Source organism: Anomaloglossus baeobatrachus, chromosome 4, assembly GCF_048569485.1.
Source record: "Anomaloglossus baeobatrachus isolate aAnoBae1 chromosome 4, aAnoBae1.hap1, whole genome shotgun sequence".
NCBI lineage: Eukaryota > Metazoa > Chordata > Amphibia > Anura > Aromobatidae > Anomaloglossus > Anomaloglossus baeobatrachus.
The window spans coordinates 527,441,576-527,460,911 of NC_134356.1; the positions used below are offsets into that span (position 1 = coordinate 527,441,576).

The window sequence follows — 19,336 nt, forward strand, 5'->3', positions numbered from 1 at the left end:
AGGCAGAGAGAGGAGCTAGAGACAGAGAGAGGAGCTAGAGAAAGAGAGAGGAGCTAGAGACAGAGAGATGAGCTAGAGACAGAGAGAGGAGCTAGAGGCAGAGAGAGGAGCTAGAGGCAGAGAGAGGAGCTAGAGGCAGAGGGAAGAGCTAGAGGCAGAGGGAAGAGCTAGAGGCAGAGGGAAGAGCTAGAGGCAGAGAGAGGAGCTAGAGGCAGAGAGAGAAGCTAGAGGCAGAGAGAGGAGCTAGAGACAGAGAGAGGAGCTAGAGGCAGAGAGAGGAGCTAGAAGCAGAGAGAGGAGCTAGAGGCAGAGGCAGGAGCTAGAGGCAGAGGGAGGAGCTAGAGGCAGAGGGAGGAGCTAGAGGCAGAGGGAAGAGCTACAGACAGAGAGAGGAGCTAGAGGCAGAGCTCCACCTCTCCACCTATCTACATAGACTATCATCAGTCACAGCCGCCATCTCCTATCTCTGTAATGGGAAAGTCCTCACTGAATACAGATTTCACCTCAGAATTGAGAATTTTGATAAAGACTGATCAATTCTGGAGGGCAAAGTAGTAAGAATATCATAAAGTTGCTTATTTTAAAGTGTACTATTCATTTCTGAAATAAAAATTAAATGATGGTAAGGCAGCTTTCACATTTTGTTTTTACCTACGTTTACTGGTCCTGTAAGAGCTTCTGTCCAAACCCCCCAGAAAAATATGTATTGGACGCAAGCGCCAACGGGGCCATTGACTATAATGGTGCAGATGGAGTCACCGCGTGCTCTGTCTTGCATCATTTTCGGGCGTATACGCTTTCTGCAGGTGGACACCCAGAAGTAGTCTGATAGGTAAAAACGAAATATGTGAAAGCAGCCTTACGCTTTAAAGAGTTATTCCCATCTCCAAGATCCTATTCCAATATGTAGTAGGTGTAATAATAATAATAATATTAGCAAATACCTCCAATTAGAAATGTAGTATAGTTCTCCTGATTATCTATGTCTCTTACTTCATTTGCAGAGCATTGCAACTGAAGTATCAATGGTTAAGACCACTCATATAGTGACAGTTAGTTTGATAGTTGATGGTAATCGTAACCATGGACACCTAAGTTGCAATCCCCTGCACATGAGGTAGGAGACATGGCTATAATTAGGAGAACTATACTGTATCTCTAATTGGAGGTATTTGCTAATATTATTATGACACCTACTACATATTGGGATAGGATCTAGGAGACGGGAATACCCCTTTATGGCTACATTTACACTGTGTTTGTGGCCACTGTGATGTGTTTAAGCTCAGGAGATACGGTATATGCCCAACAGTGGCTACATTCTGGATGGATGAATATCCACCACAGGGACCGATATATTTTTTGCAGTGTCCCTCTCTATGAAAAGGTGCAGTCTGACATTCTTTCCGTACAGTAAAATAAATGTTCTGCAGATGCACATGGTCAGAGCGAGACTATAGGAACATACTTTTGGCCTCCATCTGGTAAGTGGGGACCTATGGGAATGTTCATGTGTGCTCCCTGAAAACCTCCCAGCTTATACTTTTGGCTGACGGCACGCACACAGTATCCACTATGCTTTAGGCCTCATTCACACCTCGGTACTTTGATGCCAAATCCAGGAGTGTCTCCAAAACACATTAGAGGTGTCAGTCTTTCAATGATGGTTTTTCTCTAAGTTCTACCTCTGGTTTTGGCATCCAAACACTGATGTAAAAATACTGAGGTGTGAATGAGGCCCAAGCATGACACAAGAAACAAGAATTGTGCCTCTGTGTCAAGTCTTCAACCAAGTATATAAGCGAGAAGGTTTTGATAACTGACAGCAAGCGGAGTTCTTGAAAATGATGAGAAATGGAAGCACCAAGGACAGTGAAGCATATATTAATAAATTTTATCTATAGAAAGTCTTGTCAAATAATAAAGTATAGCGAGTATACATGCCTGGCAAGAGTTAAACCAATTCCATTGTCAGAAAACCTGAAATAAAAAAGAAAAGAAAAAAGTGAATACATATGTAGAACCACAGCTGTAATCACGTGAATTACTGCCCATCAACTCCGGCATCTGCCTTTGCGTGTTGCTAAAATCCCATATTAGAACGGCAAAATGGATATATGATGTTTTCAGCTTATACTGTGTCATGTAAATCCTGAGATTGGGAGGATTAATGGGCAGGATCCTACCTCCTTCACTAACCGTATGTAATGGATGTTCTCTCTGAATAGTATCATCACAATTCTGAATAATGAAACACAAATCCTTCATCATCTCTATATGTGAATGCCAGAATTCTGGGAAGAAAATGACTGGGTGGGATAAGACGGATGTAGCTGAATTATGTGGATGTGAGATCTGCAAAACCTTCCAGAGGGAAAGGAAGCAGATCTGGTCAAATCACATAAAAAAAGTGCTGTAATCTGAGAAATCATTGATCAAAGACTTCCCTACAGTCTCCCCGTTCCCCGTCTATTAGCCAGAGGGTGCAAAGACTATGAAACGCGACGCTTGCCCTAATGGACGAGACAGAACCGAATATTATTTGCCGAGTGAGTTGTGTTTTGCATTTATTGGACTAATATTCAGTTACATAAACATTAATATGTAAAGAGGTTGTCTGCAACTTTTATAATGATGAGTTAGCCTATGGATAGGTCATTACCGAATACCGAGTACTATTCCAGTATTCATCATGACAAGAAAAATGCTCGGGTTCCCCATTGACTTGCATTAGGTTCGTTATTCTTGAAGAATACTGGAATAGTACTTTGTGATTTGTTACAAATAATCCGAACACGAATACTTACTATTCGCCCATTACTATATGGTACTATATATATATGGTACTATATAGTACAATCGGCTGGCGTCTGACACCCCACAGCCCCGCTGATCATCTGTTCTCGGTGATTGCGGTGGTAGCAGGCAGGCAGAAATGCACAGTTCCGGAGCTGCCAGCTGCCGCAATGGGCACTGAATACAGATGATCAGCGGGGTGTTGGGTGTCAGACGCCGGCGGATCGTATATTGATCCTTAGGATAGGTCATCATTGTAAAAGTAGTGGACGACCTTTAACTTTTATTATTTTATGGTTTATATATATATTTCACACTTTCAGAAGTCATTTATTCCCTTGGGGGACTTTTAGCAATCACTTTAAAACTTATTTTGCCAAAAGATACAACCTAATACAGACTCTGTGGCGCTCATGGGCCTCTTTGTTAAGCATCTGCTTCATAGTAACCCTTCAACAGCCCCATGATCATATTATAGTTCAACAGAGTGAACCCTCCCAGTTTATTATTGTCCCCTATATCGGGTCTAACAGCACAGAAAAACTGCTCAAGCCAAATACAGGAGACCGGAGCACCCTTGGTGCGGCCAATATTTATATGAACTTTCCCACCTTCTTGTCCATTCATCTTCGCCCTTCTCTGACTTTACAAAACTGGAGCTGTCAGTCAAAGAGGTGGATACAGATAGAGGTAAAACAAGTAGGTGGGAAGGTGCACTTATAGATTTGGTCACACCGAGGGCGCACCGAGCGCCTGTACTTGGTTTGATCAGTTATTCCTGATCCCTGTAAGTTTTCAGCAATGTATTACAGCCTGCTCCCACTGAGGATTATGTAGGTTTCTGAAAAAGTGGGTTTTCAGGTTAAAGGGTTTTTCGGGACAATTTGTTTTGCCTATATGCATGTATTTTAGAATGAAAATCATTTTGGAAATTGGGTACTAATAATAATTTTGCACCATTTGCTTTCTATAGAGTTTGTGTTGCACTGTCTATTGCTGGAGTCTGTCAGCCAGCCCACTAGGACTGTGTGATAGGAAATTTGTAACTCTTTCTTATCTGTCTTACTGAGCTCCTGTAGATTGTATGCTCCATAGATTGTAAGCTTGTGAGCAGGGCCCTAATTCCCACTGTATGTCACAGACCTGACTGGTGGTGTGGTGCCCGTATTGCGGTTTTCTGTTTCAACTCCCTATGTACCTGGTGTCTGCCTGTGCGCCATATTGAGCGTCCGGCCAGTGTTTCCAATATCTCTTATGTGATACTGGGAAAGGCGGTTTCCCTACTCCGGGTCGCTCTTTGATTGTTGGGAGGGGTTTGCTCTCCTGTTTTGCATTCTGGGTAATTGCTGGGCTTGCAGTATTGGTTGGGTCATCGTCAGTTGTATTACCTGGTTAGTATTAGTAAGGTCCTCCCTTCAACAAAGCTACTGCGAAACGTGCATCAGGGATGCACGGGGCCAGATCTCTGACACAGTGTTATTATGGGTAACTCATATGTTTTACTATGGTTTTGTTGGGATAGTAATTACCGCAGTTCTCTCGGCAGTGTGCTCTTGGGTGATTATTAATGGAGCCTGATTTACATATTTGTTCCCTTCCTGACTAATTTACATTTCTATGGTGGTGAATTTAATACATTGTCGGGTAGGATCAGTCATCCATTTTCACAGCCTTAAGGGTCTGTTGGTGACCTCTCTGAGCTCCTTGCCAGTGCGGCTTTAATTTCTCAAATTACATTCTACTGATACATTACCGCCCTCATTGCACTTAATCTGTGGTTTCAGAGAAACACCCCCCCATTTTTTTGTCCTCACCTTTCTCTCTATATAATTTTGTTTTGTAACTCTTATAATGTCTTTTATTGTTCTTGAAAGCAATTTTAATATACTATATTATTAAATAAAGAATATTTTTTTATTACATTGGCTTCTGGGAATTTTCCTGCCCTATCTTTTCATATATGTTAGTTGGGTTGGGTAACCCAGTAGTTGGGAATATGATCCCGCATTATTTCCATGCGATGAAAGAAATTTTCAACTTAGTGTCAGTAAGTGCCTGGCTCCTAGCTGTTTGGTGGATTGATCTTGGTACTGGACCCTGGATTGTTTTCTGATTCTGCTCTGCTTCATCCTCTGACCTTGAGTACCATCTGGCTCCTGACCTCTGACCTCTTCCTGACTATGTCTTTGCCTGTCCCCTTTGTGCTCTCCTGGTTAACGGACCTCGGCCTGACTTCTGACCCCGCTTTTGTCTTCTCCCTGTGTTGTTGCGTCCTCTCAGCTCTGACCTCGGCTTGTCTGACTTCCCCTCTGCTATTGAAGCACACTTGCTCACAGCGCCATCTAGTTGCTATTCTGCCCCTCACACATAGTGACTAGTTTCTCACTCTACTCCGTGAGTGACGTTACATTGTAGCTGTTGAACTATGTGTTACTTTGTTTTGTTTTTTTCTGTACATGCCCCTCTTAAGGCTGCTTTACACGCAGCGACATCACTAGCGATGTCGCTGGTGAAAGCACCCGACCCCGTCGGTTGTGTGTCACGGGCAAATCGCTGCCCGTGGCGCACAACATCACTAGGCCACGTCACACGGACTTATCTGCCTAGCGACGTCGCTGTGATCGGCGCACCGCCCCGTCGGTTGTGTGTCACGGGCAAATCGCTGCCCGTGGCGCACAACATCACTAGGCCACGTCACACGGACTTATCTGCCTAGCAACGTCGCTGTGATCGGCGCACCGCCTCCTTTCTAAGGGGGCGGTTCGTGCGGCGTCACAGAGACATCACATGGCAGCCGTCCAATAGAAGCAGAGGGGCGGAGAGCAGCCGAAGGTAAGACACGCCCACCTCGTTGCTGGAGGACGCAGGTATGGTGTTTTTCATCGTTCCTGGGGTGTCACACATAGTGATGTGTGCTGCCTCAGGAACAAAAAACAACCTGCGTCCTGCAACAGCAACGATATTTGGGATTTGAACAACGTGTCAACGATCAACGATAAGGTGAGTATTTTTGATTGTTAACGGTCGTTCGTGCGTTTCACACGCAACGACGTCGCTAACGAGGCCGGATGTGTGTCACGAATTCCGTGACACCAACAACATCTCGTTAGCGATGTCGTTGCATGTAAAGCCCCCTTTAATTGTAAAGTGCTGTGGAATACGTTGGCACTATAGAAATAAACTTTATTATTGTCCAGTCGGCTGATTAATGACCACATCACAGTTAAATATGCAGAGAAACAAAAGCCTGAAAAAACTAAATGGTGCAAAACGTTTCATGAAACCTAATTGCAAAACTGAATTTTAGCCCCAAAACGCATACATTTAATTAAAAAAAAAAGTAAATAACCCCTTTAAGGTTAGCGTGATAGGAGAAAGTTTGGGCAGGAACTGGACCCAGAAAAACAGAACTGCAAAAAAGGCAGCCGGACTCTGCCCATTCTTTACATTCACTTTTTACTTTCAACTATTTGGCACATCCAGAATTTCACGGTTACTGATTAATTGGTAGAGAATATTCTTCTCCTGGTATCCCACTCATTAAAGAACGCACCTACATGGGAAGCGCCAGCTGGTTTATGTATGTTTGATGGTGCAGATGAAAGTCATGTATTATGGATATTGGGTTAATAGGACAGTATAAAGTAATCTAATATTGGTCTCTACTTCTGGGTTATGTTGCATTCTTTATTTTATTAAAAATTCCATCTGCCAATGGTTATTCTAGCAGCTTATCTGAAATAACTCATACAATAAACAAGCGGCTTCACATAGCAGACTGTAAAAACGCTGAACTCACTGGCAGTCGTCCAGCCAAACGTCCCCTCCCCGCAGCCAAGCGCCATGGTCCTGGTTCTTGTAAGCAATAAAGTGCTGGATTATTGCAGGTACTCTTGGCTTGAAGGGATCAGCATCTTGATGCGGCCCATACCTGGATGAGAGTTAACAATACAAAAAACAGACTTCAGGGCCCGGGGATATTAACAACTGTATTTTAATAACGGACTTTACTGTTTTATTGCAAAGCAAGAATCCAGCCTGGGTCTTTGATTATTGGAATGATAGTGCGTAAGTATTGGATTACAGTGGGCTACCTTGTGGCCTTCCTGGTATTTCCTTCATTTCCATCAGGCATATATTTAGATAACAGATAAAAGAAATAAAGTAATAATAAATTGCCACTTTAGTTTATGTCCTATTATAATACAATCTATCACCAGGTTTTTCCTACCCAAATGAAAGCAGCATGACATATAGGCAGAGAACCTGATTCCAGCGGTGTCACTTACTGGGCTGCTTGCTGCTATTTTCATAAAATCACAGTTTTATCTGCAGCAGATCTATCAGTTCTCTGAATACTTAGCTTTGTTAAACCCCGAGCACCCCACTAATTGTCAGCTTCCTGCCTATGTACAGTGTACACAGAAAGCTGTCAATTAGTGGTGGAGTTGGAGTTATTCATGGCTCATTAATATGGAGGACTGCATGGCAGAAGGTTTACTAGTGTTCTCGTCACAGATGACAGACAGTTCTGTGGTGTCCAGCTATAGAAGGTCACAGTGTTTGGCTGGCAAGTTGCTCCCTGACCTATTATTTCTGCTTGGTTTTCATCCCTTTAGGACCCTGCAGATTTCCTCAGCCTGTCAGCTGCTATTCATCTGTACTTCCCTTGTGTCAATACATACTTACACTTCCTATTACTCGGTGCTGGTGATCCTTTATATGCTTTTATCAAGTCTTCAGATCTAGCAGTCAGTTTACATACATTTGGATAATCTTGGTGGTTGTTGCAGATTCTCGCCCTGAGTCAACTGGAGATAAGTTGTTTGTGGTTTTCCCTTGTTTGTTTTCCCTGTATGTTCTTTAGTGCCTAGTGGGGTTGATGAAGAGCTCATCCCATCTGTTCTCTACCAAGGGCCCAGATCAGGGTCAGCCTAGGGCCAGGTATCCACCTAGGTTCAGCGCCTATCTAGTGATAATCTCCTGATTATAAAACACTGATTTACATCAAACCTAGAGCATGCAGCTCAGTATGTAACACATCGCTAAAATCAGGGCATCTGTCTCATCATGCTGCTCTCAGATTAGAGGGCAAAAACCTGATGACAAATTCCTTTTAAAAGTATTTCACATGTTTTAGCTTTATTTAAAAAAAAACAACAAAAAATAAACCAAACAACCTGCAAAGTACCTCCGAACATAAAGCATGTGTGAATAAATGTAAGCTGCTATGACTGCATAATGTACAAACAAAGACATACAGAAGCACGATGTAAGCGCCAAGATGTATGCAATCACTGAACATATGAAATTTGGATTGCATTACTGCCATATAGAATATATTTATAAAAATGAAGGAATTGTAATGTGACATCATGCACAATGCACGCTTTCACGACTCGGCAGACTGAACTCATACAGAACCTGGATAATGCATAAATATTCAATACAGATATAAAGTTCCCTAAGTGTGTAAATTATTTTCTTAATTAACAATAAAAAATAAAAGAAACAAAAGTTAATTTTCCTTAAATCAAACATTAGTTTCCTGGCGTGGAACATGTATTGGAATATATGCACACATGTACTCACCGTGCGCCAACCAGGGTGAGGATCGGTCTCTTATCCTTGTCACTGGCTTCAGTTGTTTTGACACCATTGTCAATTATCATTCCAGCCTGGCCATACAAATGGGAGAGGTTAGAGGCGCTAATGATGTAGAGGGCTATTTACATATCATATAATTGGACTTTTACGATAATATTGCATTGTTATGTTTATTAAGAAGATCAGGGTGAACTATCAAGAGGTATGAGATATCCTCCTTTACAGCACATAAATCCTTTACTTCCCATCAGATGATAGAAGCAGCGGAAGGGTTAACTCCTTGAAATACATCAGACTCATAACTATGTCAGTTGTATATATTTGTGCCTATTGGACAAATGTTATATTTAAGTGTTTTTGCGTAGTGGGTCCTGTCCCTGTAATAAAGTATGTGGCCCTTACATATTCAGGTCATAAGTTCACTTTCAATTTTATTGCCTTGATATACAGAACTGCCAACAGTTATATTGAGTCACATAATACAGCACTCAATATATCACGGTATAAAAAAGTGTAATTGGATATCTAACTTGGCATGGGTCAATGACTTGTACAATGTTACGTTGTACTTAATTCTTTTAAAGGGAATGTGTCAGCCTCTTTTTGCTATCTCATCTGAGAGCAATATGATGTAGGCAATGGTTTTGAATCCAATGATGTATCACTTAGATTACTAGGTGCAACGGTTCTGACACAATCAAGCTTTGAGATTTAGCATACTGCAGACCTGAGAAAGTCCTGTCCTGCCCACACCAGGCTCTCTATAGAGATTGTACATTGACAATGAGGTGCCAATCACAGGTGGGAGGTGTGCCAGACTGCTGTTCACGAGACATTTTAGTCCAGCAATGATAATCACCAGGTGATAAAGTATTTAGTTTAAGTAAACAACACACAACCTGATGCGCAGTTGTTTTTTGTTCTTTTTTTTTACCCCTTTCAACATGCTGTGCTCAGATTACATAGGAAAAACCTGCTGACAGATTCCCTTGAAGTGAAATAAATTTTATCAAGATGGTGCATTGTGAGTCAAGCTAACCTTTGCTCCACCTGCCTTTAGTTTAAGTAAACAACAGCACACAGCTGGATAATAGAGGGAATAATAGAGGGATAGTTGATTTTTGTTTTTTTTTTTTTTCTTTTTTTACCCCTTACAACTTGTGCTCAGATTACATACCTGCTGACAGATTCCCTCAACGTGAAATAACCTTTATCAAGATGGTGCATTATGAGTCAAGATAACCTTTGCTCCATCTGTATATTTCCTCTGCTATATTAGACTCACCCTGTAGTTGGAGTGTGCACGATTGTTATGGAATTTTCCTAAGGGAGTGAGTTCGGATTTTCCCGGTGCATACAGCCCCTCTGAAGGCCCAGTAGGTACATGATGAAATATGAACCAAAATCCAGTTTCCTGGAAACAAATCAATGTTTTAGTGAAGCTGTATGAAATATATCATTATTACCTCTGTTATTTAACTAAATTATATTATTGTATTAAATCTATAATAAAACGTTACGAGTAAAGCAAGAAATCACCAGTTGGTATTTCTAGAGGACACTACTCACATGTATTGATATATTTTTAGCACCAGTGAGGATAAATTACTAAAACTTAGCTTTTATTTAAGCTCTTTAAAATTCAACAAAAACAGACAACTATAAAATACACTTAGGATCACCCTGCAGGTAGCCAAGGTGCATGTTACCATGCTGTAATGCACAACCCTTGGACAAATACCAATAGGGGGAGTACAGTTATGTGTAATACTGATATCAATTACTGTCACCTATGCGCATTATAAAGATATTAGACAGATGTTCCGTTATCTAAATGCCAAATTTGGAGATCTATCTCCTCAAAGACAGTAAGATATAAACAATTCCCTTATGCAGGGGTTAATTACACATACTAGAATATAAAACTTAGAAAGATCTCACCCATTTGGAGGATCTTCAAACGTTTGGTACGGCAGTCCGTCTTTTGGAGGGGTCACAAAGGGGCCTGTGGTCCAGGCTGGGTATAACTTGCCCTAAACCCCCTTGTCTCCCGTCCTTACAAGGACGGTCCACATCTGAACCTATGTCCTTGCAAAAAATAGTCCCACATGCCTCCCGCCTCCCGACGCGTTTCGTCACTTTCTGTGACTCCTCAGGGGTCCAAGCATGAAAGATCATGTAGTGGGTCAAAAGAGTGGTGTGTGACCTGCAGAGTCCAAACACCAAATGCTGCCAACCGCCAGCCCCCTCATTAGTCATCTATAAGTATATAGTTAAGGGCCCGCACAGCCAATCCTAACAACCTCCAATCAGGTGCAACTCATGAATAAACTCAGAACTCACCATTTGAATAATGATTGTCACCATGCCGCCGGCTTCCCACGTGTCCCGGGCATTATCATGTTGTCCAAACTCCATTATGCCCCGGCGTGTGCCGCACTTCCGGGTGGCGGTCACGGGAGGGAGGCCTGATCCGCATCACGTGGTGCATTCGTCACCACGTGGTCGGACATGTGATCTCGCGCGTTACCATGTCCTTCAGTGCGGACCTCCGATATCAGGCCCGCCCACAGACAGAGGCCAGTTCCGCATCACGTGGTGCACTCCGCACCACGTGATCAGACATGTGATAAGACACATCACAATGCCCTTCAGTGTGGTCCTCCGATATCGGGCACGCCCACAGAGCCCACAATCAATAATCACGCACAAAGTACATATCCCTTAGAGTAAGCCATTGGGTTATAGTGTTATTATTATACTCAGTTATGTAAATGTAGTTTTATATCAGGGAATCCCCCACATATGGAAGAGATGTCACGTGATGCAAACCACGTGATCCACCCTGCCATCGTATCAACAACGGAGGGATTACATGCTTCAAGACCACCCACTGTCCCTCCAAAGGGCCAAACATACCATATGGAGCGTAATGTATTGCACTGTGCATATTGAAAACAGTGCCGTGTATCAGCCAACAGTGGAAGGGGATACATATAATCGGCAGTAATACTGCACATGTGACCAAATAACATTATCTCTCAGGGGGGGGGGGGAGGGGGGGTGTTTCTGCAGGAAAAATACATATTCACGTGTTCAAGTAACTCATGGTTACAAAAAGAGTCCTACAGAAACATACAGCCCCATATTCTCCCTGATATATTTCCCATACCACACTAAATAATATGTCTAGACGTAATGATATCGATTAAGAATACTGACACAGCTCTTAAATTACAGCAGCAGATTTATTTCAGGGGATTACTTAAGAATTATTTCTTTACACCCATTCCCCCAGGGGAGTGTAAATAAATCATGAGTATAATAGGAGTTAGTGTATTTTAGCAAAAATAACAGGGTGGCAGAAAAAATTGTTGTCTATCGCCACACAGGGGGGGGGGGGGGGGGTATCAGCACACCCCGAAATTGTCCAGTAATATTTAGGCAGACTAAAAAATGGCACATGTTAGTGGATAGCAGTAAGGATAAATCACAGAGAGTATATGTCATATTGAGGATATGATGGATATGGGGCCAGATTAAATATAACAGCCATATTGTAGTTGTTCATTTAGACCCCTAGGTGAAACCGTATCCAACTTAAAGATCCACCTAGTTTCGCGCTGTAGGATCAAACGATCCCAATTTCCACCCCTGATTGGTGGTTCGATTTTATCGATGCCAATGAAGGAGATCACAGTTTTCCTTCCTCCATGTGTATTATTCACATGGCGCGCCAAGGGGGTCTCTCTCTTATGTTCCATGTCACCCAAATGATCCCCAATTCGTCGTCTAAACTCTCTGATAGTCTTCCCGACATACTCCACTCCGCATTCGCAGGTGGCTTTATAGATAATACCTCGAGAGCGACAGTTGATAAAGTGACGTATGTCAAATTGTTCATGGGTGACATTAGACTCAAATTTCTTTGAGGTTTTGATAAATGGACAAGCTACACATCCTCCACATCTGTAACAACCTTTTACATTCGATTTCAGCCATGTTTCCTGCTGAGGTGTTTGAAAATGGCTATGGACAAGTCTATCCTGGATAGACCGTCCTTTTTTGTACGTGACGTGTGGATATGTACCAATCTTATCCTCAAGATCCTTGTCCATCCGAAGGATGGACCAATGTTTGTCCAGGATATTTCTTACCTGGTTTGATCCATTAGTAAAGGTCGTAAAGGAAGAGCCCGGACTGCTGACCCGAAGGGGCTTAAGGGAGGGCTACATGACTAGGAGGGATGCCAGGCCATAGGGTTAATAAGGGGTTAATGGAGAAAGTCAGTTTGGGCGCGAAATTTGGGGGTGGTGCTAAGGGGCAGTTAGGATCAGGGGTCAGTGTGATTGGTCAGGGGGTGGTGGCTATAGGGGGTCGTATATAGGGCAGGTCAGAGGGGGGTGGGCCATTCCTACCTGGACGTGACTGGAATCGTTGTGGCTGGATCCCGAAGATGGAGGACTTCATGGCACAGATGAAGAGGATGGCGGAGCAGCGTGGACAGCGTTGGATGGACGAGCAGCTCCTGCGATGGTCCGGCGTCGGCGAGGAAGAGGGGACCCCCCTGCCTCCGAAGCGGCAGCGAAGAACTCGGCCCCCGGAGCGCCTCAGCCCGGAGATGACGCCGAGTAGCCGGCAGCGGAGACGGAGCCCGAGTGGATGTGCGGCGGTGGATCTGGGAGCCGGGACGTCGCGAGGCCCCGGCCGGAAGTCGGGCCGCGGGCGCCAAGGCAACGGGGCGGTGAGCGACACGGCCGGCCTCCCCTCCTCTTCCGGGTCGCGGCGCACGGCAGTGACGCGCGCGTCGCGGCCGCGTGACCCGGCGTGGTCACCTGACCCGGCGCGGTCACCTGACCCGGCGCGGTCACGGGGCCCGCTGCGCTCGCGTGACCCGGCGTCCCCCTGTGCTCCGGCGGCCTCACCTGACCGAGCGCGCTCACCTGACCCGCCGCGGTCACGTGGGGCGGCGCGGTCACGTGGGGCGGCGCGGTCACGTGGGGCGGCGCGGTCACGTGGGGCAGCGCGGTCACGTGGGGCGGCGATGTCACCTGACCGGGCGCTGTCACCTGACCGTGCGCGGTCATGTGACCCCGCGTACTCACCCGTCCCGCCGCGTCCTCGCGATCCGGCAGGCTCGCCTGACCCGGTGCGGTCACCTGACCCGCCGCGGTCACGTGGGCCGGCGCGGTCGCGTGGGTCGGCGGGGTCGCGTGGGTCGGCGGGGTCGTATGAGCCAGCGGGGTCATGGGGGCCAGCTGGGTTGCGTGGGCCAGCGGGATCGCGGGGCGCAGATGAGGCCACAGTGGCGGCGGCGGCAAGGCCTAGGAGCAGAGCGGGGCCCATGCAGGAGCATGGGGTCCCAGTGGCGGCGGGGGAGTCCGTACGGAGACGGCCCGGATCAGCGGGGCCCGGCCTGGGATCGCAGCGGAGGGACAACGATGGGACGGCGTCGGGATCAGCTGGAGCACGCGGGGATGCCGGACGGCATGCCCCAGGCGGCGTTTATGTGGCGGAGCCAGCGTCTGGATTGTCGCGGAGGATGGATGGTGCTGCGGGCGGACGGGGCCTAAGGTCGAGTCTGCCGGACGGCGGGCTCCCTGGGCCTGGGTCCAGTGAGGACGAGGAGGCAACCCTGGAGGAGGACGTCGCGGAGGACGGCAACGGGGACCAGATCGTGGAGGTCGGCGAGGCGGCTGGAGTGCGACGCGGAGAACATGTGACGGCTGTTTCGGGATCTTCTCGGAGTCAGCCTGGTAAGACCACGGTTTCTTCTATTTCTCGTGCACCTGGTTTGGCTATGGATGGTGTGTCTGGTGATACGGATGGCGTGCAGGGCGTGAATGTGGTTGGTGGTACGGGTGGTTTACTTGGTGGCCCGAGTGGCGGGCGGGTCGTGAATGTGGTGACGGGTGACGGCAGTGTGGCATCCGAGTTGTTGAGGTTGGTTAGGGGTTTGTTTGCCCCTGTGGGGGGCCCTAGCTTGGTGTGGCAGGGAGCGACGGGGCAGGAGGTTGCGACTCCTGCGGTTGGAGGGGTTGCTAGTGGCAATGCGGTTGGTGAGCCGGTGGTGGCGGCTCCCGCGGCCCCAGCTGCGGCTCCCGCTGCCGCAGCTGCGGCTGCAGTGGACATTGTTCGATTGGATGACAAGGCGAGAGGGGAAGTGTATGTTTGCTTTGATGGCCCGTTGGGGGCGCATCTGAAGCAGGAGACCAGGGAAAAAATATGGAAGGATGAATATGTTGAAATATTCTCATTGCTTCCGTTGGAAAAGTTTAATCTGGATCGGGTTAAACCGGATGAGAGCAAAAAGGACGAGGAGGAACGGCGGCGTTATCGCCTTATTCCCCGCACTTTTCAGAACTGGTTGCAGGCCTTTGTGATACTGGCCGGTGTGGTGGGGGAAAAGGCTCCGGATAACTGTACAGCGCTTTTCTGTTATCTGGATTCTATCTGTGAGGCGTATAGGACCTATGGGGGGACTGCTTGGCTAAGATATGACGAGCAGTTTCGCCAGAGGAAGGCGGTCAGACCCAGTTTACGGTGGGACCACAAAGAAATTAGTCTATGGATGCGGCTGATGGCTGCGCCGAAGTCGGCGTCACAGTCCTTTCCAGGGGGCACCGGCGGGGGATCATTTGGCACCTCGTCGGGGCCCAAAAAGGGCGTTTGCTGGCAGTTTAATGAGAAGGAATGCCGGTTTGGGTCTTCCTGCCGATTCAAGCACGAGTGTTCGGGCTGTGGTGGCGCCCACAGTCACCTTAAGTGCTTCCGGAAGGGAAAAGGAAAGGCCGCGGAGTCTTCGTCAAAAAGGGAGGACCCCGGTGAGGGTAGATCGGATGGCGCCGTTTCTAAGTAGATACCCGGACCGGGGATCGGCGGAATTGTTGAGTGACGGTTTTAGTTTTGGTTTCAAGATACCGTCAGTGGTTAAGACGGGAGAGATTCGTTTAAAAAATTTGCAGTCGACGCGCCTACATGGTGAGGTTGTTGCGGATAAGTTACGGAAGGAGGTGGAGCTAGGACGGATGGCGGGGCCTTTTGATGCCCCTCCATTGCCGGACTTGGTTGTGTCCCCGTTGGGGTTGGTCCCAAAAAAGGAACCTAACAAGTTCCGGCTCATCCACCATTTGTCCTATCCTACTGGCCGGTCGGTGAACGATGGTATTGATCCTGAGCTGGTTTCGGTTTCGTATGTCCGTTTTGATAAGGCTGTGGAATGGTTAAGGAAGTTGGGCTGTGGTTCGCTGTTGGCGAAAACGGATATAGAAGCGGCCTTCCGCCTGTTGCCGGTGCACCCGGACAGTTTTCACCTGTTGGGGGTGTTGGTGGGAGGACAAGTTTTATGTAGATTGTTGTTTGCCTATGGGCTGTTCAATTTCATGTTCTTATTTTGAGAAGTTTAGTTGTTTCTTGGAATGGGTAATTAAGGAGGAGGCGGGTCTAGATTCAGTGTTGCATTACTTGGACGACTTCTTGTGCATGGGGCCTGCGGGATCCTCGCAGTGTTCCCTTTTGCTTCGGACAGTGGAGCAGGTTGCTCGCCGGTTTGGCGTTCCGTTGGCGCCGGAGAAGACGGAGGGTCCGGTTACAGTTTTGAAATTCCTGGGTATCGAGCTGGATACGGTTGCCATGGAGTGCCGCTTGCCGGAGGACAAGCTGGTGGATTTGAGGCGTTGTGTTCAAGGGGCCATTGAGGCCAAGAAGATTCGTTTACGGGACTTGCAGTCCCTGTTGGGGAAGTTGAATTTTGCGTGTAGAATATTGCCGATGGGGAGAGTTTTTTCCCGTCGCTTGGCTCAAGCCACCACCGGTGTGTTGCACCCTTTGCATTTTGTGCGTTTGAAGGTGGAGCATAAGGCGGACCTGAGAGTGTGGTCCCGTTTTTTGCAGCTGTACAATGGACGGTCATTGTGGCTTCGTGAGGTGGTGTCAAATGAGGAGTTGGTGCTGTATACGGACGCGGCGGGATCCAGTGGATTTGGCGCATATTTTGGGGGGAGATGGTGTGTCGGCAGGTGGCCTGATTCGTGGCGGGTTTGCGGTCTGACTAGGAATTTGGCCCTGTTGGAACTTTTCCCTATTGTCGTGGCCTTAGAGGTTTGGGGACAGGATTTGAAAGACAGGAAGGTGCGTTTCATGTGTGACAACCTGGGGGTGGTTCAGTGTGTTAACAAGTTGACAGCTGATTCCCCCCCGGTAGTGGACCTCTTGCGTCACTTGGTGCTGAAATGTCTGGAGTTGAACTTGTGGGTCTGCGCTGTACATGTGCCGGGGGTGCTGAATTCTGTGGCTGATGCTTTATCTCGCTTCCAGTGGGACCGCTTTCGAATGCTGGCGCCGGACGCGGAGCAGCAGGAGACCGTATGGCCCGTCTGGTTGTGGGACCTGGTTTGCAGCCGGCCTGGGAATTGATCCGACATTCGGTGGCACCCAGTACGTGGCGCAGCTATAATTCAGCGTGGGACCGTTGGCTCGAGTTGGTTGATGAGGTGGGAGGTCATGTATCTGAAGGTGACAGAGTTTATTTAGTTTTGTTTATGTTGGGCAGGGCTAAGGAAGAAGGCCTTTCGTGGTCGGCCGTGGCGGGCAGGTTAGCGGGCATTTCCTTCTTTTTCAAGTTATTGGGCTGGAAGGACGTTACGAAGGATTTCTGGGTGCGCCAGGTGATGAAGGGTTACCGGAGGGCGGGGGCGCGCCGAGACCTTCGGCGCCCGGTATCTTTTGAGCTGTTGGGCAAGCTGTTGTCGGTGTTGCCTCGGGTGTGCTGTTCGGAGTATGAATGCCAGTTGTTCGGGACCGCTTTTGTTTTGGCCTTCTTTGGGGCGTTTAGAATTAGTGAACTGGTGAGCAGAAACACGAGGAGTCACGGAGGTTTGTTGCTGGAGGACGTGGAATGCGGTATGGATGTGGTGCGGTGTTGCTTGAGACGGTCAAAGACGGACCAGCTGGGTAGAGGTCGGATGGTGGAACTATGGGGTGTACCTGGTTTAGCGGAGTGCCCTGTCAGATGGCTGTCGGCGTTTTTAGAGGTGAGGGGAGCTCGCCCGGGGTCCCTTTTGTCCCACCAGGACGGGTCAGCCTTGTCGAGTTACCAATTTGTCTGCATCTTTCGGAGGTGCCTGCAGTGTTGCGGTCTCAACGAGGCTGAGTTCGCGTCGCACTCCTTTCGGATTGGGGCTGCGACTCAGGCGGCTCGTTGGGGTCTGGGCGCGCAGGCTCTCCGTAAGATTGGACGATGGGACTCGGCCAGGTTTCGATCTTACGTCCGGCCGAGCTTGTTGTGAGCTACGGGTGGGGAGGGGGGGGGGGGTCGGGGGCTGTATTGGTTTGGTAATCATTACCCATTTTCTTCCTTGTGCCCCCCTCCCCCTCTCCCCTGTTGTGTTGTCACCTTTTGTTTTGTAGGTTTCCCATTGTTGGTGTGGGTGCTCGGCCACTCATACGTGTATTGGGGGGCGTTCCGTGCGGGAATACGACCGGACGGCCGCCAGTTGGGGGTTCCCAGAGAAAAGGCTACTGTGCGATGGATCGGGGTCAGGGGCATGCTGTGGAGTGAGGTGTTGCCTACCTGGCGCCACCATTCGCAGCTGGACAGAGCACCGGACGTGGTAGTACTACACGCGGGTGGGAATGACCTGGGTCTCCGGGCTTCCAGGGACCTGATACAAGACATAAAATGTGACTGCCTGCGGCTCCTGTCTTCCCACCCGGGTCTAGTACTTGTCTGGTCGGATATGGTTGCGCGGCTGACATGGCGGCACGCCAGGTCGGTGGAGGCAGTAAACAGGGCGCGAAGTAAAGTGAATCGGGAGATTGGGCGGTTCATTTCCCGGGTTGGGGGTGTCTCTGTTCGGCACCCGGAGTTGGAAGCGGCGTCCGCCGACTTGTTGCGCCGGGACGGGGTCCATTTAAATTCGGTGGGAAATGATATTTGGGCCTTAGGGCTGATGGAGGGGCTTGAGAAGGCTTTGTTGGTGTGGGAGGACTCGCGCGCATAAGGGGTCATGCGAGCTCGCGGTGGCGGAAAGGAGGGGGGTGTCTGAAGGTGGGGGTTTGCACAGAGGAGAGGACGGAACCCAGTGCCGGAGCGGGTTACCTCTAGCGGTGCAATTGTTTGGTAAACGGGTCCTTGCTGGGTTGAGTCTCAGCGGGACGTAGTGGGGGCAACATCTGGCTTGGGCTCTCGAGTCGGTGTGTTGCGGCTGAGGGTCAGGAGACAGGCTGATGTTGCAAAGAGCATTTTGGTTAACCTTCAGGTACCCCCCCCTTCCTTTTCGGGTTCTTCAATGAAGAGTTGTATTGTTACATGGCTGATGTTTATGTTATGAATAAATGGGGCTGCTGTGGCCTTTATATTCCAACGTCACACAGTGTTTGTGTTTATTTTAGATAAGAACCCTAGGGGGTAGGGTGTTGTTGGGGAAGGTCACAGGCCTTCAGTCAGACATTCCGGAGTCAAGGAAGAGCCCGGACTGCTGACCCGAAGGGGCTTAAGGGAGGGCTACATGACTAGGAGGGATGCCAGGCCATAGGGTTAATAAGGGGTTAATGGAGAAAGTCAGTTTGGGCGCGAAATTTGGGGGTGGTGCTAAGGGGCAGTTAGGATCAGGGGTCAGTGTGATTGGTCAGGGGGTGGTGGCTATAGGGGGTCGTATATAGGGCAGGTCAGAGGGGGGTGGGCCATTCCTACCTGGACGTGACTGGAATCGTTCCCGCCCGCCCGCCCTAATTGTGGATTCGACATCGATGAAGAAAAGAAGGAAGATCGTATTTGTCGCAGCGGCGGAAAGGAGGGGGGTGTCTGAAGGTGGGGGTTTGCACAGAGGAGAGGACGGAACCCAGTGCCGGAGCGGGTTACCTCTAGCGGTGCAATTGTTTGGTAAACGGGTCCTTGCTGGGTTGAGTCTCAGCGGGACGTAGTGGGGGCAAC

The 19,336-nt window shown here is 48.2% G+C and overlaps 1 protein-coding gene across 3 annotated transcripts in view; it reads right to left on the reverse strand.

Annotated features, from left to right (window-relative positions):
* CEMIP (cell migration inducing hyaluronidase 1) overlaps window positions 1-19,336 on the reverse strand; it is a 166,975-nt gene that overhangs the window by 20,765 nt on the left and 126,874 nt on the right. For all 3 annotated transcript variants that reach the window (XM_075345921.1, XM_075345919.1, XM_075345920.1), the window contains 4 exons: window positions 9,689-9,817; window positions 8,389-8,474; window positions 6,596-6,727; window positions 1,945-1,980 (listed from right to left, as the gene is read on the reverse strand). In XM_075345921.1, coding sequence (XP_075202036.1) covers window positions 1,945-1,980; window positions 6,596-6,727; window positions 8,389-8,474; window positions 9,689-9,817 — 383 coding nt within the window. The remainder of the gene's footprint in view (window positions 1-1,944; window positions 1,981-6,595; window positions 6,728-8,388; window positions 8,475-9,688; window positions 9,818-19,336) is intronic.